The sequence below is a fragment of the Sinocyclocheilus rhinocerous genome, unplaced genomic scaffold (assembly GCF_001515625.1).
Source record: "Sinocyclocheilus rhinocerous isolate Xijiao unplaced genomic scaffold, SAMN03320098_v1.1 scaffold410, whole genome shotgun sequence".
In the NCBI taxonomy this organism is placed as follows: Eukaryota; Metazoa; Chordata; class Actinopteri; order Cypriniformes; family Cyprinidae; genus Sinocyclocheilus; species Sinocyclocheilus rhinocerous.
In genome coordinates this window covers 363,286-388,498 of record NW_015637147.1, presented here as the reverse complement: position 1 = coordinate 388,498, position 25,213 = coordinate 363,286, and the positions used below count along the sequence as shown (strand labels likewise).

General features: G+C 38.0%; 1 protein-coding gene across 3 annotated transcripts in view; it reads left to right on the top strand.

Moving 5' to 3' along the window:
- LOC107748615 (citrate lyase subunit beta-like protein, mitochondrial) overlaps positions 1–15,439 on the top strand; it is a 67,886-nt gene extending 52,447 nt beyond the window's left edge. The window contains exons 4-10 of one of the 3 annotated variants that reach the window (XM_016563491.1): positions 469–657; positions 5,628–5,729; positions 6,354–6,447; positions 6,686–6,853; positions 12,844–12,968; positions 14,024–14,115; positions 14,362–15,438. In XM_016563491.1, the coding sequence (XP_016418977.1) occupies positions 469–657; positions 5,628–5,729; positions 6,354–6,447; positions 6,686–6,853; positions 12,844–12,968; positions 14,024–14,115; positions 14,362–14,383 (792 nt within the window). In that variant the 3' untranslated portion in view covers positions 14,384–15,438. Of the gene's footprint in view, positions 1–468; positions 658–5,627; positions 5,730–6,353; positions 6,448–6,685; positions 6,854–12,843; positions 12,969–14,023 lie in introns of all 3 variants that reach the window. The other 2 variants (XM_016563495.1, XM_016563492.1) reach the window with 2 other exon arrangements.
- Positions 15,440–25,213: the final 9,774 nt, after the last annotated feature.

Here is a 25,213-nt window from a genome sequence, read left to right as displayed (position 1 = left end):
ACTGATGCATCTTTATCTTTTTACAAGTGCACCCAATGCCCAGTTCAAACGGATATGTCCCATGTTGCATTTTTATTGCTTGTAGTTTTCCATATGTAACATGATATTTATTACATATATTTATAACATAATATTGAGAATATTTCCTCCTGTTTATTAGGTAAACACAAATCATCCAGTAGCAAAAAAAGCTAACAATAAACCGTCTACTTTCACTCACCTTTTCCACGTTTGATACCCTCAAGCCTGTGTTCTTGGTCAAATAGAGTGTCTGAATTGAGTAAAATATCCATTCAGTGTTTTTTTTTTTTGCAATTTTATTACATCACTGAATACTGCATAAACAGTTGGGTCAGTCTTTAATTTTGTGTTCCAGCATGCATTGGGGCATTTCCATTCTTTAATAGCAGCTGTGGTGAAGAAAGTACTTTTGACACAATGGCTTCTTTTTTCTTTTTTTTTTGACAGGATGCAGCTCGGAAAACTATCCCAAAGATGTTAGCTGAGCTGGATCTGGGGCATACGGAGAAGTGTGTGCGGGTGAACTCGGTGTCCAGCAGCCTGGCTGAAGCTGACATGGAGGTGATTCTGCAGGCAGACGTGCTTCCCACAGCTCTCATGCTGCCAAAGGTAGAGGACACAGGAGAGGTGCAGTGGGTGAGTGAGTCTTTTAGCATTTTTAACGAGTAGTTCACCTAAAAATGAGCATTCTGTCATTATTTACAATTTCTTCTTTGGAATACAAAAAAGGTATGTTGAAAAAAATAATTTTTCCATATATAGAAACTATAAAATGAGCAGCCATGACTAAAAAAGATTTAAAACCACCATAAAAGTTGTTGTTCAACCCATGTCCCCCACCCCCAAGTCTTCCATAACCATGACAGACACATCTATTCAAAAGTGTAGGGTCAGTATGATTTTTTTTATTAAAGAAATTATTCAGCAAGGATGCAATAAATTGATCAAAAGTAAAGACAGTAAAGACATTTATAATGTTACAAAAATATTTTTCAAATAAATACTGTTATGAACTTTATATTCATAAAAGAATCCTGAAAAAAAGTTTTACGGTTTCCAACATTGGTAATAATTAGAAATGTTTTTCAAGCAGCAAATTAGCCTATTAAAATGATTTCAGCCTATTAGAAAATGCAGCTTTGCCATCAAATTACATTTTAAAGTATATTTAAAAAAGAAAACAGTTCTGTTTTTACTGTATTTTTGATCAAACAAATGCAGCCTTGGTGAGCATAGGAGACTTCTTTCAAACAGTAGTGTTTTTCCCCCAAATTTTATCAGTACATTTGCAAATATTGAATTGTGCATTGAGGACTCGTATGTTTCCATATGATTATGGTTAGATTATAGGTAATGTAACATTCGTTATAATTTCATCCCACAAATTGAAGTCTATGCCCTGCCTAATGTGAAAAATGAGACACTAAAAATACCTCCGGTGTGCTTTTGCATTTTCCATCATTTGCAAAGAACACAACACCCTCTGAACTCACAGAGTAAGACAAAACCACAGGCCTTTTCAAAGCAACAATAACAATCTTTTCTATTAGTCTGTACAGAGGACTTGATCCCTGTAGTCAGGCCCGGGGAGAAATGGGGCTGTATATCTTGGCATCAGCTCAAGAAAGCCATGACATTTTAAAGCTAGCTTCACAAGGCAGATGTCACAAAGTACTTCTTTACCCTGGAAACACAGGGCCTCTTCAATAAACCTATACTTAGGTTTATTTAGGTTTGGCATTGTTGAGATTGGCATTGTTCAAATCAAAGTAGAAGGCCAATTTAACCACTTGTATAGATCTCATTATAAGATGGTTGGTCAGTGAGCCAGCCAGTGACAATACAGATTGTCTCAAAGCTAGCAGACATGGACCAAGAGCCACAAAACACTCTATTCTCCTGATCACTTCCATGTGTGTGTGTGTGTGTGTGTGTGTGTGTGTGTTGCAAGAGGTGTTGAAGATGTCTGTTCGTCCATCAAAGCAAGGCTTCCTCTGCCAGGCAGCCCCAGGAGGCCCCTGGTGGCCCCCAGCATAGCCAATACACCAGCCCCCAAATCCCTCCAGCTCTTTTCCCCCAACTAGCCAACCCAGCCCAAATCTGCAGTATTCAGCTACTCTGCATGACCACTGAAAAGACCTGAAAGAAGCCACAATGTCTTAACTAGGTAGATGAAGGGAGGGAGGGAAGCTGAGAGATGGAGGGGGCCCCTAGTCTGTTGCTCACAGTTAGTTTAGACTAGAAGAAGGAAGTTTTTAACTAGTGGTTTTAATTAGTGCTCATATATTTCCCGGGCCGCTCAATGTTTCCTCCCTTTTTAATTGCTGACAGGTGTTCATATTTTTGTCTCTATTTCTTGTTCACTGCCATTTTGTCTATTACTTTATTGCTTTCCTCTGAATTAGTTTTATCAAAAATATTTGGTGGCTCTTGAATGTATATATAAAAAAATAAATAAAAAATAAAGAGATGAATGATTTGACTATATGGTTTCTGGCATCCTCTCTCACCCACATGTAAAAATAAACCCATTTTCAGAGTAAAATGACCTACACTATCAGCCATTCACTACCCACTTAGCCACTCAAAAATCAATACAACCTCTACACATATGTCACATTGGGTAATACAGTGTGTGTGAATGCATTAAAAAGTGCACACATATGTGGCAGGGGTTAGAACATGCTCTCTGCATGCTTTGCACACGGTTGAGCTCATAGCCGCAGCAGGATATGGGAGATTGTGAGCGGAGAGGAAGTCATGTAGCACTGACCTGACACATGGGCCCACTGCTTTGAAAGTGGCGTGAGATGAACATGAAAGGAGAGGTAGTTTCTCTCTTTCTCTCTTTCTCATTTTTGCTGTCCCTAACAGCTCTGATCATTGGACAGTTTGGATATGTTGTCATACTTGGCTATACAGAATCCTTACCAGAACTGACCATTGTCATGTAGTTTCTGTAAAATGCCGTAGTTATTGCAGTTTTTTTTGCTGCTATATATTTGTAGTGTTTTTGTATTTTTGACAGCTATCCTCAAAAAGAAAGAAAAAATCTGCTCAATACACAATATGTAACAAAGTTATTAATTTCCAGTTATGGGTTGTGTGCCACTATTGGTCTGTTTTTTTGTGCAGTCTGACAAGGCAACATTGACTCAACCAATGGCATGAATTGGGGGCGGGACTGCATGTTTGGCCAACCAATGACAGACAAACCGGTTTCATTAAAACTGATATTATTATTTTTGTAATTCCATTTGCTGATATAAAATCAGCAACCTTTAACTAATTAAATTATTTATTTGGCTTTATTTTTGAATGTCAAGTCATTTGCAAGTTAAATAACAACATAGTAGACTATTTAAAACAGCAGCATTTTGGTGTCATTACTAAGTTAGTATTTTTTTTATATTTACTAGCTAATCCAGTGGTGTTATTACATGTTTTAATGTGGAATGAAAGAGGGAGCATAAAGTCATAATGGAGCTTTTTATTGTAAAAGTTGAGTACTACTTTAAAATCATCTGTTTTTTTTAATACCGTAAAATAAACACCAGCTATCAAATGCTATAGTGTAGCATTAAATATCTATTTTTTTCCCTTGTGTGTTTGTGTCCGTGATGAGCAGTCAGTGATTGTCTAATCCAACGCACAACACAAAGTCGTACCACTACAAGCCTGATTATCTCTCTCTCCTCCTTCTCTTCTTCTCATCCCGGCGGCCGACCCTAAATCCCTCTGTTGTTTATTTTCTTCCCCTTTTTCACGTAGATGAGCAGAGGAACCTCCAGACTGATTTGTTGCTAAAAGATGGACTTACTTGTTTCCTTTTGTGTGAAAATCTTCTACTCTCCCTTTCTATCCTCTCTCTGTGTGCTTGTTTGACTGACAAGGCTTATTGGACTATAACAGGCGTAACTCTCCCCCCCTCCTCCTCCTTTTGTCCGCAGACAATTCTCCCACAGATTCGGAGCTGTGCGCATTCTTTGGTCGCCACACTACTGAGTCCTGAAAGGAACCAGCTCGAGTCCTGTCCCTCCCCGTCCGCTCCTAATTCTCCCCCGCCCCCTTCACCACAACACGTTGAAATGAGCACTTCAGCAGGCCGGAAACATTTAATCTGGCCCTCTTTTGAAGAGAATTAATTGAAACTTATCCACTTGCCGCCTTTTTTTGCTCTAGCGGCTCCCTCGCCCCAATATCCCTGCCTCGTTCCCATCCGGATCATGGCGGATGGGGCCGCCGTGGCACTTGTGTCGAGAAGTTTGGGTTTTTGCAAGTGGCCTATAGGGACCGGAAAAGCTTGTCACCTGAGAGCGGTATTAGCATTTGCGCAAGTGTGGTTCAATGTTGAGTTCCCCTCCGAGATGTGTAAATATTGAAAAGGCAGATCGGTCCTGAAACTTCAGCACAGTAAAAGCACACCTGTAATTTGTTGTCACTCATCAATGTCCTAATGGCGCCTCTCCATAAAGGAAATGGAAGGGCCGCCAAACAAGCCCTTCCCTCTCCCTCCCTTTTCTCCATTCGAGGGGAATATTATGCTAAGCCGTTGGCGTTTTCATGTTGCCATAGCAGCATTACTCCTGCAGGGTTGTGACCTCAGATGATTACAGTACACAGCTTATTGGGTCTTGAAAACCCCTTTGAAGATGAAAAGTCTTTCATGGTTTATATTTATGCAAATCTCTCAGATATGATTTATCCTACTGAGATTGAATGGGAGATGATTAAAATTCCCCCATTAGAAAAAAATCCCTCAATGAAGGCGTATTCTTTGGGCTAATAAAACAAGTGTGTGTGGGATATTTTAGCCTTTATTTTGAAAACTAGCCTTGACGTACCTGAGGTTATTTTAATCTGCTGTCCCCGATGTGTGAAAGAGAGACGGAATAGGGGGACAGGGAATTACACTTTTCCGCTTTGAGTTTTTTTCTTCTTCCCTTCCTTTCCCTTCCCTTCCCCCCTCATTTTATTTTTATTTTTTTTGTACAGGCTTTAAAAGAAAATATCTGACAGGGGGAGCTTTTGTGTGTTTCCAGATGATAGATTTTGGAATTTGGGCAACCCCACTGGCAGTCCACGGCTAGCTGTGAACTGGTCTGTTGGAAAAAATCGGAATGCTTTGGTCTTCAAAGCACCAAACTTCATTTTAAAGCCTTCTTAGGTAAGCTCAAATATTAGCGGGAAAATGAATAGCGCAGAGAAGTGTCATATCACACGTCGCAAGTCTCACGAGTCTGTCCGCCGGGGGACGCCGAGGCTCTGCATAAAACTGAAATGAAATGCGCTCCCAGACAGCTCAAATCTCATCCTTTCCTTTTTCATATTCGGTGCTCCTTTCTTTGTAAATTCAGACAGGAACCTGTAGTATATCTCGCGGGCCCCTATGAAACAGGAGTTGTCCAAAGACTGTGTGAATCCTGTCAAGTTTTTGAAGTGATATTTATTTTTTCTTCTTCTTCTTCTTCTTTCTCCAAAACCCGGAGTCAGAAGTTTTTTAATTTAATTAGGCATGCCATTTGAGTGGCATGTTGTCTCTTTAAATGAGATTTAAAGTGTTGTTTTTGACTGTGTGTGTGTGTGTGTGTGTGTGTCCATTTCAGTTTGTTGACAGGTTTCAGCGAAACTTAAAAGGCAGAGAGCTTGAGGAACCCATCCGCTTGGTCACCTTTGTGGAAACTGCTGTGGGTCTGCTGAATTTTAAGGTAAATAACAACTTTATAATTTGAATTAGAAAATATAAAATTGCCCCTATCTGGGAAAAAAATGGCCAAAGTCATGTTTTTTGTCCTCTTATAAAATATGCAGCTCCTTTTTTCTTTTGATTATTTTTCTTTCCCCCTCCACCAAACCCATGTTGTGCTGGCTAGACAGAATCCCAGAGCCAAGACAGGGAAATATTGCAGAGTCACAGCAAGAAGTGAAATTAATTTGGAACTCAACAAAAGCATTCAAGAAATTCCATCTGCTCCGTGCCTGACACGGTCATATAACATTCCAGACTGTCTCTCACTAGTCCCTGTTCTGGGGTTAGTTACAGCCTTGGACAGTCTTCACAGATTTCTAGATTTCCCCATTCACGGGGACAGAGATGGGCCATTAATTGTGTGTGTGTGTGTGTGTGTGTGTGTGTGTCTTTTTTAATATCTGATATAGTTCCATGTCTAAACACAATATAAAGAACAGAGGCATGGACAGCGATTAAGGGAGTTTTGGGGAAAATTAGAGTCATCTGACTGGGTGACTTGATAGAGTGCCAAAGTACACACGCATGCACATACACACACACACACACCCGCACAACTCTTTATTTTCTCTTTCTCTTGAAGGCAGTGTGTGAAGCACTTCGAGATCTTGGGCCAAAGGCAGGTCTTCATCATGACGGAGTTGTCTTCGGGTCAGATGACTTCTGTGCCAGCATAGGTCTGCTATCTTTTTATTTCACTATCAATACACCTTTTTCTTCTTCATTCACTTATTTGTTGAATGACAGTACCACAAATAATAACATTTCTTTTAATTAACTGATGAAAAAGATGAATTTTTACAATAATATGTCATTAATATCCCTTCAGACTGCACATTGTTATGTCATATATGATGCTTTGGGTTTAATAACATTTTTGTAAAAATCAGGTGCTGGATCTCTTTTAACCTGCAGGAGCCACACGCACTAAAGATGCTAAAGAACTCCTGTATGCTCGGCAGAAAGTGGTGGTCACCACCAAAGCTTTCGGTCTCCAGGCGATCGACCTTGTTTACATTGACTATCAGGATGTGGAAGGACTGAGGCAGCAGGCCAGAGAGGGCGCACTTATGGGCTTCACTGGTACGCTGACTGCTAAGTCAAATTTTTCATTTTTCTTTTCTGTTCAATTACTGTATGACATCCTGGCCTGGTCTTCCTTAAACAAAATGCTCTTTTGGACTCAGATGGTTTAGGATCTCAGTAAAAATGCACGCACTTATGTATAATTGCAGGTAGAGCATATACTGGCTTAAACGGAAGAAAATTGTTGCAAAGCAAAACATGTCAAACAGAGCACTAATGATTGGCTGAAGAGATTGACTTCATAATATTCCAGTCTTAAAGGAATATTCTGGGTTAAATACAGGTGGTAAGCAGCAACTTGCTGCTATTGCTAGAGAACAATTTGTATTTAACATGCAAAATTTCTTAAAATATCTCACAAAAATCTATGTAAAAAAATAATTACATTTCATAAATTATATATAATTATAAATATAATTACATTTGATAAATTGTATATATGGGTTAGTGGTTAGTGAGGGTTTTTGTGTATTTTTTAGCATTTCTCTCCCTACAATTTGAGCTCCTCTACGTCTCATGTTTTTCTGGACATCTGCCTTATTAGTGCTGACATGGTTGTTATATTTAAGAATTTTCATGTGAAATTTGCTAAATTTGAGGCAGTTTTTTTTTTCATATTTTTGCTAATTTTTTATATGCTGTCCATATTGCATTGATGATTTCATTTATTACCTGAGCTTTTAATAACATACTACATATATGAAACTTCAAAGAAAGTTGCCGGTTATGTTTAGCAGTGTATGCATGCGTGCATGTCTCTTTATTCATCTGTGTGTATGTGTATCCATTACTTACAAGTGTGTTTATGGGAGATAGACGTATGTTCATAGCTCAGCGCTGTGTGGGTTTGTAGCCAGGCAACGTGTGTGTGTGTGTGTGTGTGTGTGTGTGTGTGTGTACGTATGTTCGCATCTCAGCGCTGTGTGGGTTTGTAGCCAGGCAACGTGTGTTTGTGTGTGGAGTCCTGGTGAGCGGGTAACTGGCCACGGGAGGCCAGACACAGCCCTCTTCTGAGCCTCTGCTAATGAATATGTAATTGCTGTTTGCAGAATACACACTGTTCTCCCTGCACATCTCTGTATACACTAGCACTGCCATTCCTCCAGAACACAGCACAATGCTAAAGATCACTCGCTTTTCTCCTGTCTTCTTTTTTTTACTTTAGTTTTTAACATCAAAAATCATCACTAATTCCATCTAGTACGTTTAATCACTAGATTTAATTTACAACAGCATTTTATTATCATTTAATAATGATAGAATTGCAACCCAGGTAAAAAAAAAAGGCTTTTCATACAGAAACTATTTTAGGAGCATTTATTTGATTCATTGAAGGGCATTTACAACCATTATTAAATAAATTACCACGATAACCGTAGTCTCTTCAAATTACCATAATAATATTATTACTACTGTAAAATCATAATAAAATATTATGGGATCACCTTCAAACTATGTAAAAGGCTTTCAGAATCTTTCTGACATTTATTTATTTTTTCTTCTTGAAGATTGAAATCGCTATCACAGTGCACTAAATTAACACATTTTTACTTGAGTAAGTTTTGTATTTTGTCAGAAGCTGTGGCTAACATGCTAACATTTTATAAGGAAATAAGCATATGTATGTGATCCAACTAAATTATTTACTTATTATGATTATTTTTACGGTTTGTGGCATCCCAGGATATCTGTGAAGGTGCCACTGCAAGGTTGTTTGTGTTTATTTCCCCAGCAGCCAGTCTGCGGGTTGGTTGTGCCATGTTGCAGCCCATCAGCCAGGCGCTCTGTTCAGCAGCCTGTCATTAGGCAGGTGGGGTTGGGTTTGATGACTCTCTTCTGCTTCCCGTGCGAGTCTGAATTGGAGCGGCTCCTCGTGTAGCATGCGCTGAGCTCACCGCCATTCTGATTGCCACTGCTAGTCTGAGGTCCCTGTGTCGGGAGGCCTACAGAAACACTGTACACCCTCAGTGTAAAGTGTGTGTGTGTGTGTGTGTGTGTGTGTGTGTGTGTGTGTATATGAAACTTCAAAGAAAGTTACCGGCATGTGTTTATCAGTGTATGCATGCGTGCATGTCTCTTTATTTGCCTGTGTGTGTGTGTATCCATTACTTACAAGCGTGTTTGTAGGAGATAGACGTATGTTCGCATCTCAGCGCTGTGTGGGTTTGTAGCCAGGCAACGTGTGTTTGTGTGTGGAGTCCTGGTGAGCGGGTAACTGGCCACGGGAGGCCAGACACAGCCCTCTTCTGAGCCTCTGCTAATGAATATGTAATTGCTGTTTGCAGAATACACACTGTTCTCCCTGCACATCTCTGTATACACTAGCACTGCCATTCCTCCAGAACACAGCACAATGCTAAAGATCACTCGCTTTTCTCCTGTCTTCTTTTTTTTACTTTAGTTTTTAACATCAAAAATCATCACTAATTCCATCTAGTACGTTTAATCACTAGATTTAATTTACAACAGCATTTTATTATCATTTAATAATGATAGAATTGCAACCCAGGTAAAAAAAAAGGCTTTTCATACAGAAACTATTTTAGGAGCATTTATTTGATTCATTGAAGGGCATTTACAACCATTATTAAATAAATTACCACGATAACCGTAGTCTCTTCAAATTACCATAATAATATTATTACTACTGTAAAATCATAATAAAATATTATGGGATCACCTTCAAACTATGTAAAAGGCTTTCAGAATCTTTCTGACATTTATTTATTTTTTCTTCTTGAAGATTGAAATCGCTATCACAGTGCACTAAATTAACACATTTTTACTTGAGTAAGTTTTGTATTTTGTCAGAAGCTGTGGCTAACATGCTAACATTTTATAAGGAAATAAGCATATGTATGTGATCCAACTAAATTATTTACTTATTATGATTATTTTTACGGTTTGTGGCATCCCAGGATATCTGTGAAGGTGCCACTGCAAGGTTGTTTGTGTTTATTTCCCCAGCAGCCAGTCTGCGGGTTGGTTGTGCCATGTTGCAGCCCATCAGCCAGGCGCTCTGTTCAGCAGCCTGTCATTAGGCAGGTGGGGTTGGGTTTGATGACTCTCTTCTGCTTCCCGTGCGAGTCTGAATTGGAGCGGCTCCTCGTGTAGCATGCGCTGAGCTCACCGCCATTCTGATTGCCACTGCTAGTCTGAGGCTAGTCCTGTGTCGGGAGGCCTACAGAAACACTGTACACCCTCAGTGTAAAGTGTGTGTGTGTGTGTGTGTGTGTGTGTGTGTGTGTGTGTGAGTGAGTGTTTGTCTGTAGGCAGTTGAAATTGCATGCAGATAAATATAGTTTAGATTATTTTTTTGCATGAGCAAATCTATCACTATATTAATGCAAATACAGCAATTGGAGTTTCAGAATGTTTTTTATAAATAAAAGTGTTAGTTGAAATCACACTTTGTATTTTGAAAACTTATTTATGTATTATTTTAAATCGGAAAATTGTATCTTTATGTTTAGGAAATGTTTCTGATTTTAATGTTTTAAAATTTAAATCAGAATATTTCATTCAGTGAGCTCTTAGATTTCAAATACTTTATTCAGGCATTTTATTCATCATAAAAACACTTTTAAAAAATGTTTCTTAAAGTAAATATATTCCTATTATATTCCGATAATAATTGGGCAAAATACTACAACAGGTACATATTCATCAACAGGCAAGCAGTTAAATCTGGTACAAAATAGAAAGGCCAAAAAGTTACAAATTAACCGTAAATTTGATCCTCTCCTCTTGTATCACTGCACACATGTGTCTTAAGCATTATTTCCCTGAATTCCTCACCTGTGATTTGACCTTGGTCCATGTTTATTTCTTTAGGAGGACTTTTAGTTAACTACATAGATATGGTGTCGTGTTATGAATAAGAAAAAAAATTGTTGGTCTCCTAAAATGAAAATATATAAAAAGGTTAGGTATTTTTTCCAGTATATTAATTTAGACGTCAAAATAAAATTGTCCGTCTTCATTTTATTCACTTGTATCCTTTTCAGTTGTTTTTTTCTGCCTTTTTGATAGATTCAGCCCGTCTATGTGAGATTTTGAGAATCATCTGACAGTGACACTCTGCTAAATGGTAGTGAGCCAACCAGACGTACCCAAACCAGATGGCACCTCGTGATTGGCCGACTGGCATTGGGGAGCATTAATGATGCACAGCAACCGTCCAATAGCAGCGCTGCGTAAGGGCTCACCACGCCCACTTTGCTCACTCTGTCACTAGCTGGCTCAGAACAGACAGCTCCTGAACAGGTGGCAGTCTGGGGAAAGGGCATATTTTGTTGATGTGAGGGAACGACCCCCTGCCAGTCTTTTCTGGGATGGGCGTCACAAACATGGACCTTGAGCCTCAGCTTTAGGGTGTTGATCCAACAGGCCATCTCCTCCAGAGCAGCAGAGGGACAGTACACACACACACACTGGTGATTTTTCCATCTGTAGCGCTGTTGGCTCAATAAGAAAACGCAGTCACCAAGCTGGTTTGCTTTATTTACATTGAAGCGCATGCTTAGCTGTCATTGGTTAACCCGACGCCTCATTCACTCCCAGCTGCATCATCAGATTGTGTCGTATCTTGCAGCATTTGGCTTCGACAATGTGTAAAAGATGCAGAAAGTAACACCTGTGCTGTTGCAAGACTGTGTTAACATATGACTGACATTACGCTGCAATATGTAACATTGTGTGCTAAATTATGTGGGAACTCAATGGATAACACATGGCAGAGGCTGTTTCAGAGGGGTTAACTGGGGTAAGAGCCACAGATGGAGCTAATGGTTTTCTCATGTATTAAATTCTACGGCTGTCAGCTAGCTACCTTTCCGTATTTGTTTTAAGAGACAAGCTGAAGCAAAATATAAGAGATATTTCTCAAATGAAGTCTCTTCACCCTGAGGTTTGATCTGGGAACATGTCTTGATTATTATGGTGCAGTGCTGGACAGATGTTATTTTTGAGAATAAGGTTCCTGCCTTCATGACCGTAATCCGTGTTAGCTTCTTAGCTGATGCTGAAAAGCAGGGAGGAAAAGGAAATGTATATTTGAAAATTGCATCCACATCGTTTTAGAAAGGCCTTACATATTATTATTATTATTATTATTATTTTGTATCATTTATTGTTGTATTTATCAATATAAATATTAATATGAATAAAATAATACAATAAAAGTAATGATAGTATTAATTTAAAATTAAAAATAGAGTTTAAAAACCAATGAGAAAGAAATCATTTTAATTGATCAGGTTATCTCAAAGCATTTTTTATAGATAATGTAGGTTGTAAGTGCATTCTTGACTTTAGATTATGGATCATTTCATGGTCATCTGTTGTAGTCACCTCTAATTTTTCACCCCAGCATTGGATCATTAACACACATAGCTGAGCTTATAAGAGGTATCAGTTGCTGCTGTTCATGACATCTATATCTGTGTGTGTGTGTGTGTGTGTGTGTGTTGAGGTGTCTGCATGTGTGTGACTCTCATTCATGCCTGTAATAAAAGCAGCAAGTCAAGTCTCACAGAGGCTGCCTCAGATTGGAACGTAACTAAGCGTGCAGTAAAGTTTCAGAGTTCAGCGGGGCATGAGGCGAAAATCGGGATGACACCCATAATTCATAGCATCCTCTGTCCCTGCTGTGTCCCTTAAAATCATTCTTGGTCAGGGAGCTGTACTGGATAAAGAGGAGCAAATACCCGCTAGTGCCTTTGTTTCTCTGGAGCAAAGCCCTTTAAAAGTGGAGGAATAATCTTAGGTGATGTTTTTTTTTTCTATTTTTTCAGAATTGCAGTTGTAAAATTTTTGGCCTGTACATGTTATAATCGGTGGTTTTAAAAAAAGTTACTTAAGTATGGGTGTTTAACGATTTTATTTTATGTCTTTATTTGTTTACTTTTACTGAGACTTGGAATATTTATTTATTTATTGTTATGTTGTTAGGGATTAATCTGTTTGCTTGTTGCACTTCTTTCTAGGAAAACAAGTGATTCACCCCAACCAGATCAAGGTTGTTCAAGATGAATTTGCCCCCAGTCCAGAGAGAATCAAGTGGGCCACGGAGCTGATCGCTGCTTTCGAGGAGCATCAGAAGTTGGGAAAGGTGCATGTTCAGTAGTTCCTGAGTTTCCACATAGCGATTTGTATTCTTTTCCAGCCTGATATAGCATCAAGATGTCCTCCGTGATGCAAGCTACACTGTAGCATTTGTCGGAGAAAATCAAATGAGGTGTTGAATATTATAGTTCCTAATTTAGTGCATCATTGAGTCCTGTGTTTTCTGCTCGGTAGGGCTGTGCGTGTCTGAGATGTGCTAGTAATGTACAATCTGCCAGTAATTCTTACGCTAAGGATGGCCTGGGGGTGCATCAGCGACACTCTCCCCATTCGGCTCTTTGCTCACAAACTGAAATTCCGGGACACAGTTGCTCGATTTATTTTGCATTTTCTTGTATATTTCTATGCCCTCTTCAATCTCCTTGCAGATTTGTTACAGAAAACGTTTGCAAAGTACCCACCTGAGGTTTTACTGTCTCTCAACATGTCATTTTTAGACATTCTACTACCATTACATTACATTTAGGATGCAGCTTAGCTGCATAATTTAGTTTCTTTGATGCATATGTCATGTAATTATTGAAACTCTTTCTTCTTAAGAGGTTAGGACTGGGTAGGCTGATTGAAATATCTGGCTTAGCACAGTGGCGTAATGAATAGGAATATTTAACATGCAAATAAATGACTTCCAGCTCTAATTCCTGCATCTGTCAAGAAAATTTCAATTTTCATTCTCATGATTCTTAGGCTTTTTTTTTTAAACGCATTTGCAAATTCCCAACCACCTTGAATAAAACAGGCTTAAACTGGAAGCCAACAGGACATTATTGATTCACTACAAACCAATAACAAAAGCATTTAAATAAATACTTTCCTTATTTAAGAATATATTATTATATATATAATACATATAATTATATATGTATTATATACATGGACTGTCTCCTCTTTTCTTGATTTTCTCTAGGGAATTTATGAATAACCATCCTATTCTTCTTTGTAGTGTCATGCATGCATTGCAGCTATGTAGTAGGTTATGTCCTTCTAGACAATATCTGCCTTTATTTTTATTCAACCAGTGTTCTGTTCTCTTCTCCTCAGGGGGCTTTCACCTTTCATGGCAGTATGATTGACATGCCATCTCTGAAGCAAGCTCAGAACATTGTCACGATGGCTTCAACTGTTCAGGGAAAGTGAGCCAAACCTGAGTTCCTCAGACATCAAAATGTGCACCATGCTGGCTGTGCTGTGCACTTCACATCAAGAGCTAAAAACGACCTGTGCATTTGTTTAACCAGTAACAGAGATGATGTTCTAGCTGATGTGTTGATTATTTTGTCTTCTGAAATTCCTGGTGCATTACCATTTTATGTATTAGTTTGCATTTGTGTGTGTGTGTGTGCGTGTGTCATGCCCGCCCCCTGCCTCTCTGGTGTCAGGGCAGACGATTGGCCGTGGTAAAGGTTGTGCGTGCCCAACGAAAGGGCAAACAAACAGAGCTGCCCTGCCGTCGAGCTTCCATTCAGCCTGAAGGCTCCTCCAGGCCCCGGAACATCAAAGCGCTATTTGCCAAGAAGCCTTTGCGAATTTACTAAAACCAACATTGAGAGAATGAGCCTGTGAGCCCGCTCTAAATTGTAGGCCTTTGTTTCAGGGGTCTCAGCAAGCCAGTTTGTTCTTCAGGACAAGGCTTGAATGTGTCTGCAGCCTGGCGTAAGCTCTACACGGTGTGCCACACGCTCACTCACAAACACGTACACAAAAGGCTCCACGAGGGCTCGCTCTATGTAAATATCAGCAGTTTTCCATGGCTTTGTTTCCCGGTCAGTGGTTCCCATCTCTCCGTCCAGCTTCTAAGTCGCCATTAACATGGCCAAGTGCTCAAAAGACGTGCCGCTGTTGTCCATTTCACTAGTGTTCCTCACACACACTTTGTCAAGAATGTCTCTTTTGAAATAAAACTCCAGGATATCATTCCCAATGAATGACCATCCTTTCCACCCTTGAGGGCGTTGTTGTTTTTTATGTTGTTTGTCATGAATATATCCCACAGTATGCTATATTCCCGCTCCTTGCTGCTGGTCTCCCCTGAGCTGATGACATATTTGGCAGAAATGTCTGGGATGGGGGTGGGGGGAATGGTTGATGGTTCAGTTGGTCACTATGGTAATAGAGGCCTCTGCATAAAGTGGGACTGAATATGGCGTGATCAATAGTGTCTGTAGCAAGCGACTCGGCCCGAGCTCTGTGCCAGCCTCGGGATGCAGACAGAAAGATGGAAGCCGCTGCTGTGAGCGGCCCAAAGGGCCCGACAGTAAGCTGACGACCTGGCACCCAGCCCACACCTCTTTGCCGCCCCCTCTTCCATGCTCTCTGCCTTTTGCACTCATTTATTTTTCATTTTCTTTAGAATCGTCTTTTTGGGCTCATGTCAGACAAGCCCTTTTGCTGTAAGCGCTCTTTAAGCATGTCTTCAAGATTCTCAATCAGAGCCTGAGACCATAGGTCAGTAGACCAATGAGATGAGATTCATCTAGAGCCATCCTACATTTATTTAGCTAAATTTTTTAATTTGCTTGTATTTTGTTCAAACACAACTTATAGGAACAGAAATATTGAGCTATTATACAAAATTCACCCAAAAGAAATAACCTTTTATCTTTTTTTATTTTTGTTTATTTTATTTTTTTGTGTGTGCGTGTGTGTGTTTGGTTGGTTGGTTGTTTTTTGTTTTTGTTTTGTTTTTGACCCAATTGACTTCAGTTATATGGACAAACTGTTGGAACATTCTTCAAAGTATTTTCTTTCATGTTCTGCAGAAGAAATAAAGTCATACAGGTTGGGAGGGTGAGTAAATTATGACAATTTTCATTTTTGGGTGCACTGTCCCTTTAACACCGCCCATGCACACAAAAGAGCTTAGATAATGACCTCTGAACTTCAGTCACCTAAGCCTTTGTAGAAGATAAGTGAGATTAGATAGGCTATTTGATTGTCGATTGATATGAAACTAAAGCTTTTTTGACTGCCCCTTACTTTGTGGGTTTTTGTGCCTTTACAGTCTTTGTGATACTTTTTTGGAGAAGTAAAATTATTTTCAGCAATGCAGTTAAGCCTGATCCATGCACTTAAAGGCACCATTAATTTTATTAATTATGTTGAAACTGATCTGTGTAGCCAAAGATTCAGGGTTTAATGGATTTGCGGACACTGAAATGCTACTTCCTCCCACTTCTTTGTCATTTTTCATGACATTTCTATTATGCCTGTGTAAATTGACATAATCTTTTCAGCTCACAAGGCGGAATTATTTAAATACATTTACTAGTATTCCCAAAGAGAGTACAATACAATTAACACGAATAGGACCTTACCTAATCTTGACAGCACTCAATTAGGCTTGAAACACAGTCCTGATGGTTATGTGCTGAGATTGCTCTCATAAATTATCTGATATCAACCCAGCAGAGAAAATGCATGTATGCAAAGTGCTTTCAGAGGAAAATTAAAAGAAAACGTTTTACATATTTTTCATTAATCTCAATGGGACCCGTGTGGCAGGGAGACTTTTGCTCGCTTAATTTCTCGCCAAGGGATCTCCCAATAATGACTTCATTCTTTTACTAGACAATATATGACAAACTCATTTCAACAAAGATAATTCCCCTGCAATAAAACGAATCGTTTACAACAAGAGCAGGCAGGAACCATTTTGGAAATAATATGTAATTGAAATGAAATAGAATTTATTGGCATTTGGGGGTAATGAGTGAAAATTGAACTCTAGTAATGTTGCAAAATGTCTAGGCTAACGCGACTTTTGAATTTGCTGGAATATCATTAACAGAGAATAACGTTTACCACTGTGGAAAAGAGGTGCAGATGCGACGCAAATAACTAGCTTTCGGTGACTTTTAAGATAAAAAAAAATAAATTGAATTTATGCATTTAGTTCTTTAGAGAAAGTATTAACAAAACACTAAAATACAAATTGTTATTGCATTTGATTATATTAGCCAAACTTTAATAATGGGCGTGAATTATGCTGTTATGCCCACGTTTTTGTTGTCATGTCTGCATTTTATCCATTTAAACGTCTTTTAAAACCGTTTCAAATATCTTTGCAAACCTTAAAAAAAATATTCGAGATAGACCTACACCTACACAGAGAGAGAGAGAGAGAGAGTGGGTATGATTTGGGTTTTTCTTTATTTTAGATGCAATGCAACGTTTTAAAAAATCTAGTGGGTTATTTAATTAAATGATTTAACATTTCAAGGCGGAATTATTTAAATACATTTACTAGTATTCCCAAAGTGAGTACAATACAATTAACACGAATAGGACCTTACCTAATCTTGACAGCACTCAATTAGGCTTGAAACACAGTCCTGATGGTTATGTGCTGAGATTGCTCTCATAAATTATCTGATATCAACCCAGCAGAGAAAATGCATGTATGCAAAGTGCTTTCAGAGGAAAATTAAAAGGAAACGTTTTACATATTTTTCATTAATCTCAATGGGACCCGTGTGGCAGGGAGACTTTTGCTCGCTTAATTTCTCGCCAAGGGATCTCCCAATAATGACTTCATTCTTTTACTAGACAATATATGACAAACTCATTTCAACAAAGATAATTCCCCTGCAATAAAACGAATCGTTTACAACAAGAGCAGGCAGGAACCATTTTGGAAATAATATGTAATTGAAATGAAATAGAATTTATTGGCATTTGGGGGTAATGAGTGAAAATTGAACTCTAGTAATGTTGCAAAATGTCTAGGCTAACGCGACTTTTGAATTTGCTGGAATATCATTAACAGAGAATAACGTTTACCACTGTGGAAAAGAGGTGCAGATGCGACGCAAATAACTAGCTTTCGGTGACTTTTAAGATAAAAAAAATAAATTGAATTTATGCATTTAGTTCTTTAGAGAAAGTATTAACAAAACACTAAAATACAAATTGTTATTGCATTTGATTATATTAGCCAAACTTTAATAATGGGCGTGAATTATGCTGTTATGCCCACGTTTTTGTTGTCATGTCTGCATTTTATCCATTTAAACGTCTTTTAAAACCGTTTCAAATATCTTTGCAAACCTTAAAAAAAATATTCGAGATAGACCTACACCTACACAGAGAGAGAGAGAGAGAGAGTGGGTATGATTTGGGTTTTTCTTTATTTTAGATGCAATGCAACGTTTTAAAAAATCTAGTGGGTTATTTAATTAAATGATTTAACATTTTACTTTTGTATATAGACTAGGGACAGTCAGAAATCTTGTTTTTATGTTGTGTAATTGTTCTAGTGCAACCTCACACGATCAACAAAGTGCGTGGGGGAAAAAAGAACAGTTATTTTTGGACAGATCTATACACTTGTGACGTCAAGGGGTCAGAACAAACAAAAGATGGAGTTAAAAAAGTAATTTTATTTTGCCAACGCGTTTCGGCGCACAGGCCTTCATCAGGACTAAAAAAAGAACTTGTTTTATACAGCGCACACCTTGATGTCACAATCAAACGTGAGTTTTATTGTAATATAAGTGCATTTGAAAGAGTAATTTTCAGTAATGTTCCATATTTCCTAATAGGCTACTCCATAATTTTGAAGCATTTTTAATGCTCCTTTTTTCTTTCGCTGTTAAAAAGATGACTTAGTTCATGTGTGGTATTGTTTGGCCAGAATACTGAATGTGTGACTGAGTGAAGGATAGTTTTCTCTGAATAACCGGAGACTTTGAGCTGACTCTTAATTTGAAATGGAGACCGATCAAAGGACAAACCCAGTAAACCTCCTCCGGTCTTTGTCTGCGGTTGCTATGGCTTCGAGTCGAGGGGCCACGTAAATCAGACTCGTTACAGCGCGACAAAAAAAGTCTCCAAAACTTTTTTGTTTTTAGCTGACTTGACCCCATGTATTTTTATTCATGAAAGTTCATCTTAAGAAAAGAAATACAATGTCAAAAAATTTTTATTTGTGCATTGTTGTCTGTTACTTGATTTATTGATTTAATCTAATGAAATGCATAATATTTGTTTTGAAGGTGGTAGTAATAATAATAATAGTTTACCATGAAGTGTTCTCGTTTTTAATAGAGATGAATGACTTTATTCATTATAAAAAGACAATTTAAAAAGTATTGCCGTTTTTAAGCAATATTATTTTTATATCTTATTTTATTAACATCTTCATCGTCAGGGTTAGGCCTATAGAGCAGATGTAATTTCCACCTCACTGTTAGTAGTATCTCAGGAACAGCCCATGGGTGGATTCCCCAATTATAAGCCCATGGCAGCCCCCCTTGAAATTGACTTTTCCTTCTGTTGTGACAAAATGGTGCAATTGTCGCGTAGCCTCCAGGATAATCAGAGCATCATGGTTTTATGTATATTATGGCGGCTGGCTCATTATCACACAACTGCTCATGAATTAGAGAGAAATTAAAACAATTCCGCTATATATTTCATGGATGCGATAAAACAGATACGCTTTTGAGTGCTGGTGAGCTTGCTGTGTGACTTGACTGCTTGACGCAGCTTGTACCATCTCACCCACTGGCTTTCTGATGAAAGAAGAACAGAACTTTAAGAAGTGTGCCGCCGGATGCTGTCAAAATTGGGGGCAGGAAGAGAATGGCTGTTCATAAAGGCGACATTTATTGCTTCTTGGCTGTTAGGACTTTTGCAGTTGAACCCCCCGGTGCAGATCCAGACAGAGCAGTCGAGAGGAATATACGTATGATCTGTCCGCTCATAGGCCTATCTGTAGGCCTACTTGCATGAAGTTATAATGAGTAACAGGTGCACTGTGAATTAAAGTCGAAATCCGTTAAAGATAATTGAAGGTTTGCAGAGTGGAAACAAGTGAAATATTGATAAAAGACGTCATGCAAATGCGTTTTTAAGGTGTTATTTAAATCACCTTTATTTCTAGCTCTTCATTGTTTCAAAGCAGCTTCACGGTACTTAACAGGAAAATATATAGCAAAGTCAATTATGGAAACAGTGCTAGTGCAGTTCAGTTCAAAAACAGTGTAAATTGTATCTATTTCGAAAAGAGCTCAATTCAGCTAAGCAGTTCTTCATTGTCTCATAATTTCCAGGGAGGCTAGTGCAGTCCTAGTATTAATTTAATGTTTTTCTAGAGGCCTCTACGCTTTGGATATATCGTGGAGTGACCCTATAACCACCTACACATGCTTGCATCTTTTCCAGCTCACTTAATTGTCAGGTATTGAGTCATGGGAGCACAAGCTGCTGGTTTATCACCTTCCCTTGACACAGGTTCTCCTGGTGGTTTTACCCTGTGTTTGGGATTAAACAAGCCATAAGAAACACATAAACCTTTAAATTATATATTAGATATGTTTTTTCCCCTCGACAGGAACCTTTTTAACATAATAACATTAGCAAACATTACATATATGGTGCTGAATAGGCCATGAAAGTACATTCAGCTGGTTACAAATGTCATATTTAAATAATAAATAATTATTTACAAATTTACGTAAATAATATTCACAAATTAATATAAATAAAAAAGTGTTATCAATAACTATAAAGAAATAGCAACATTAACAAAGTTAGATTATGAATTATATTATATAGACTATAAACACTGGAGGAGGACGATGGGTCCGATGGGACATATAAACATGATCTGTGTTTAATGTCTCTAATGGTTTGCATGCAGTCACTGAATTACTCTCTTCAACTTTAATTCATTTGACAGTAAGTCCAAAGCATTTAATAATTCTGTATATGTCGTTATTTTTATTTTAGTTTTTCTTTCTGTTAAATGTTATCTCTTTTTATGTACTGGGTTCGGATCTGTTATTCTGTAAATTCTAGGTCTTCGAACTGTTTGAAAACTAAATTGTCAAAAGCGTAATAAACTTGTTCGTAATCGTATCGTAGTTATAAAAAAAAATGATTTACAGTAGCTTTCGCTCCTAACGCGTTCAGCGCGTGCCTGTGTGTTTGCACAGTCAAGCTCCTAATTGTAGTTTATGACATCATCTCTGCTAATCCAATTAAACATGTTTGTCCTATAGACCCAGAACTTTGTGAAGAGTGAATACCGCTGTTTAAGGCAGGGCAGCCGACAAACTTTCGGACTTTGAATTAGATAAATACATTTAATTGGTTGAACTTGCTTGGAACGGGGAATTATTTAATGCCCTTTTGTATTCAGTAAGCATGCGTGAAAGTATAAATTAATTTATTGAATGACTGATTACAAAATAGGCTATCCATCGCAACACAAACTTTTTAATGTATACAGTTTGCTTAAATTATCGAATTATAGCCTACTATAGGAAAAACCTGAGTGAGTAGCTAACCTATTCCCAGATTACTTCAAGAAATACAGCAGGATGAGAAGAACCTTCCAAACCTGTTGGAATAGTCAGTTTAATAGACAAAACCGAGATGTATAATTCCGCAGAGGAAAAAGCACAGGTTTCGCGGCATTTTTACACATAAATTATTGTAGGTTTATGTCGTTTCTGACAAGTTTTGACTGACAAATTGGAAACTCGGCTGCAAGATTTAAAATATATATCTTTTGAGTTCGTTTAAATACTTTAGATTGGAAAGTTTTAAATGAATCTAAATCGGTATTTCGCAAAGGTTGTTTCTATATTATCGAAAAACTTCTAACGATGTGGAGATTTTGGTTTAAATAAAAAAACGTATTTATTTGAAATCTTAGAGATGTTGCTGTGGAAATTAAATACTATTAGAAAACACTTCTGAGTTCCGTTTGAAATAGGCTACTAAATTGTTTCTTTCAAACTTTGATTAAGGAAGGAGTCTTAGTTGATAATCTGGTTTTACCCTAGATATATAATCAACACAATATTTCCGGAGCAAACTGTGACATCTCCGCCACACTTTTGATTACTTAAACCACTTGCTTTATATACCGATGGTCATGTCTTATTTAAAGTGAAGAATGTGTTTGTTTTATCATTTAAACTATTACATTAATACGTAACCATTAAAGTGGTTTGTTTTAAATAATAATGAATTAATTCTTGAGAACAGTGAATTGAATCCGACCAGCATGTAAAAAAAAAAAACCTTGGCACAGTAAAGCAGGATAGGGCTCATGAATCATTTTATCATGCCCTTTTTCTTTGCACAGTATGACAAACTTTATTTCTCACTTCAAGGTGAATTGTGAGTTTTCAGTTCAACGTTGCCTATAAATGCTAATGGTGTTGGCCCTCCTTTTATATAAGCTATTTATTATTTTTATATTTGTAGCCTTCAGAAATATTTTATGAAAACAATGATTTTATCAGCTATAATTAAACATTTAAAAAAAACAGGTTGCTAAATCAATTTCTGTCTCCAAATAATAAAAGCAAATGTCCTCAGAGCACCTTACGCATATATAAAATGTTGCCTCTACAGAAGAGTAACTACATGGGGGAGAAACTTAATGAAACCTCACACCTCAAAGCCCTGTAAGCTGAAATGGCAGCTTTATTTGAATATACAGAGAGCATAAATACTCCCAATTATAACTCGAGGTAGCAAACAAAACCTGACACCAAAAGGTATCTCAGGTGCTGGCATATAGGCTACACCCAGTCCCAACAAATGTAAGACAGCGACATTTCAGAAGAAACGAAAGGAAATGTATTTTTTTATCTTGTCTATATTCCAGCAGGCTGTAGTTGAGCGTGAGCTGTCAAATCAGGTTGGTGAAGGTGCGTATGTTGTTGGCATGTGGAAGCAGTGATGCTCAGTTAAAGAGCCTCTCTTCTCTGAACCACAGCACAGCTGACTGCTCCAGGAGCCAAAGTAATGAGGGTTCCGCTGGGGGCCGCCTAGCTGGAGAGGTGGCTTAACCCTGCCTGGACGAGGCAGGAGCCCGGGCTCTGCTTTTTCAATCGGAGCCCCTTGCAGAGCTCGCGGCCCACAATGAACATTTTGACAATGCCGCTGATAATCACGAGGTAATGAAAGGAAGCGTTTCTGTTTTATTGCATGACATTTTTTTTTCATACGTGAATAAAGAATTGTGGGTTTCAAAACATGACAAACGCCCATATTTTAGTGCGATGATTCTCAAAAGTATGAAGAGCTAAAACAATGCCTAAAACGAACAATTACGCATGAAATTCGTTCATAATTGAAGATAAGCATTGTATTAAACAAAAAAGAGCATCTCTGTTTTTTTCTTCCCAAAATTAATCTATTTAATGTATTCAGCCATAAGACACTGCATTTTATTCATTCAATATTATTAATGCAAATTACTGTACTGTTTAAATAATCTGCTTTTGATTCATGGAAATCTCTCAGACAGGCCAGCCTAAGAATCGTGATCATCTTTATAATCAAATGTAATCTTCCCCTTGAGTCATATTGTCATTTTCTTGGGATATCTCAAAACCAGACAATTAATACAACTGTAAAGAGAATTCTGCTAGTGTCACCAAGATGAATTTGCTCAGTTATTTTAGCAAGATATGCTGTCATTTACCATTGAAGATGTCAAGAAAGGGGCAAAGGTGGCCATCCCCTTAGACATGTGCCTAATTATATAATTTGTCTTGTGAGTGGGACAGACCACTGTAAGGTCTCCACTGGGATCATTCTTCAGCAGCCTGAGCCTATCATCAGTTTCATCAACCCTCATTTATGTAAGGGCATCGCGAGCTAGTTCATTTATCTCTTTTTCCGTCCACAGGAAATAGACATTCAGAAGCCTACGACATTCAAATTTTAACATCAAACTTCATATCTTCAGGTGACCTGACAGTGTTGTCAGGTTTCTATGAGATAGAGCGATGATATACGAACCACCAAGAGCAGAATAGTTACATATTTGCTGTTAACATTCAAAGTGGACTGAAAAGGCTTTTAAAAATCTGTTTTATTAGACTGTAAATCCTATCAAAAATAAAACAAATGTTATATTATTTCTTGTACGTAATAGATTTTATTGTTTTTTTTCCCCAATTTAATTGCCATTGTTCATTCCATTACATTTATTCATTTAGCAGGCACTTTTATGACTTCAAAAATAATAATAATAATAATACAAGCAGAAGCAACTGATCCAAGGGAGACAACAATAATGGTATAGCATATGGTAATTAGCTTCAAGGAACTGGCAATGATATTTAAACCAAACATCACCACTGTACAGTCACTAATCTTTTTATGGTAATTCTGAGTTTGTCAACTCTGTAGTGAGCCAAAATGCTTATCAAGGCTGGACATATGCGAGGGCCTGGGCCTATACTTATTCTGGGATGCGCAAACACAGCACTGTAAATCGCAGACTATGCAGCTCTGATTCACACCTGCTGAGGTGGAAAGGAAGCATTGCATTCTGGAGATATGGATTGTGAGCACGCCTAGCGTACCTTCACAAAATGTCACAGCAGTTATGAAAGCAAGTCATTATCAACTCAGGGGGACCCTTGACACTGGTATATGAGAGATAGTTCCAGTAGTTCAAAGCCATATCTAATGGCCATTCCAAGGTCAGCTTGAAACAGAGAAAGTAGCTTGTGATGTTTAAGAACATCTAGCCACCCTTGTGAGGTCAGTGGGGGGTTCTGGTGGCTGGTGACGCACTAGGGGTAGTGTAGGGGATTCTATAGGTGAGCTTACAGGTTTATTAAGCACGGATTAGGTCCGCACTGGAAAAATAGGCTGTATACTTAAGGTAGGACACTTTTAATCTAACCATCTTTACAACCAGTTGTAAAGTACAGTAATGTAAAGTCAATTGCATAAAAGTGGACTGGCTTTTGAGCACTTTGACTGTTTGACTCTTCTTCTCTTCTTTTTCCTCATCCCTTCCTACTCCTTACACTTGAGACTTGTATATTTGTACTTGCTCTCTCTTTTTTTCTCTTACTGAGATGATCCAGCACTGTGGTTGTCCAGCTGTGCAGGATGATTTCCTTTCACTGAATGTTGACCTTTTCCTCTATGAGAGATGCTGTATTCAGAGGCACGACTCTGATGTGTTGCTCATGGTAGTTCGTCAGATGTGGAATGGATCAGCGTCTACAGGATGTAAAATCTAAATTGGAAGCCTATGCTGTAATAACTGTTACATGAATGCACATTATTTGTGCATCAAAATCTTCCTATTTTTTCCTTAGAGAATTTTTTACTGCCAAATATTTATATTTATAAAATAAAAAAATTTATATATTTATTTTATTGTACTTTTTAACATGTGGTATTGCTAAAATACAGAGACCAACAGTTTTTTTTCAATTCAACAGTTCAATTTAGTTTTTTTTT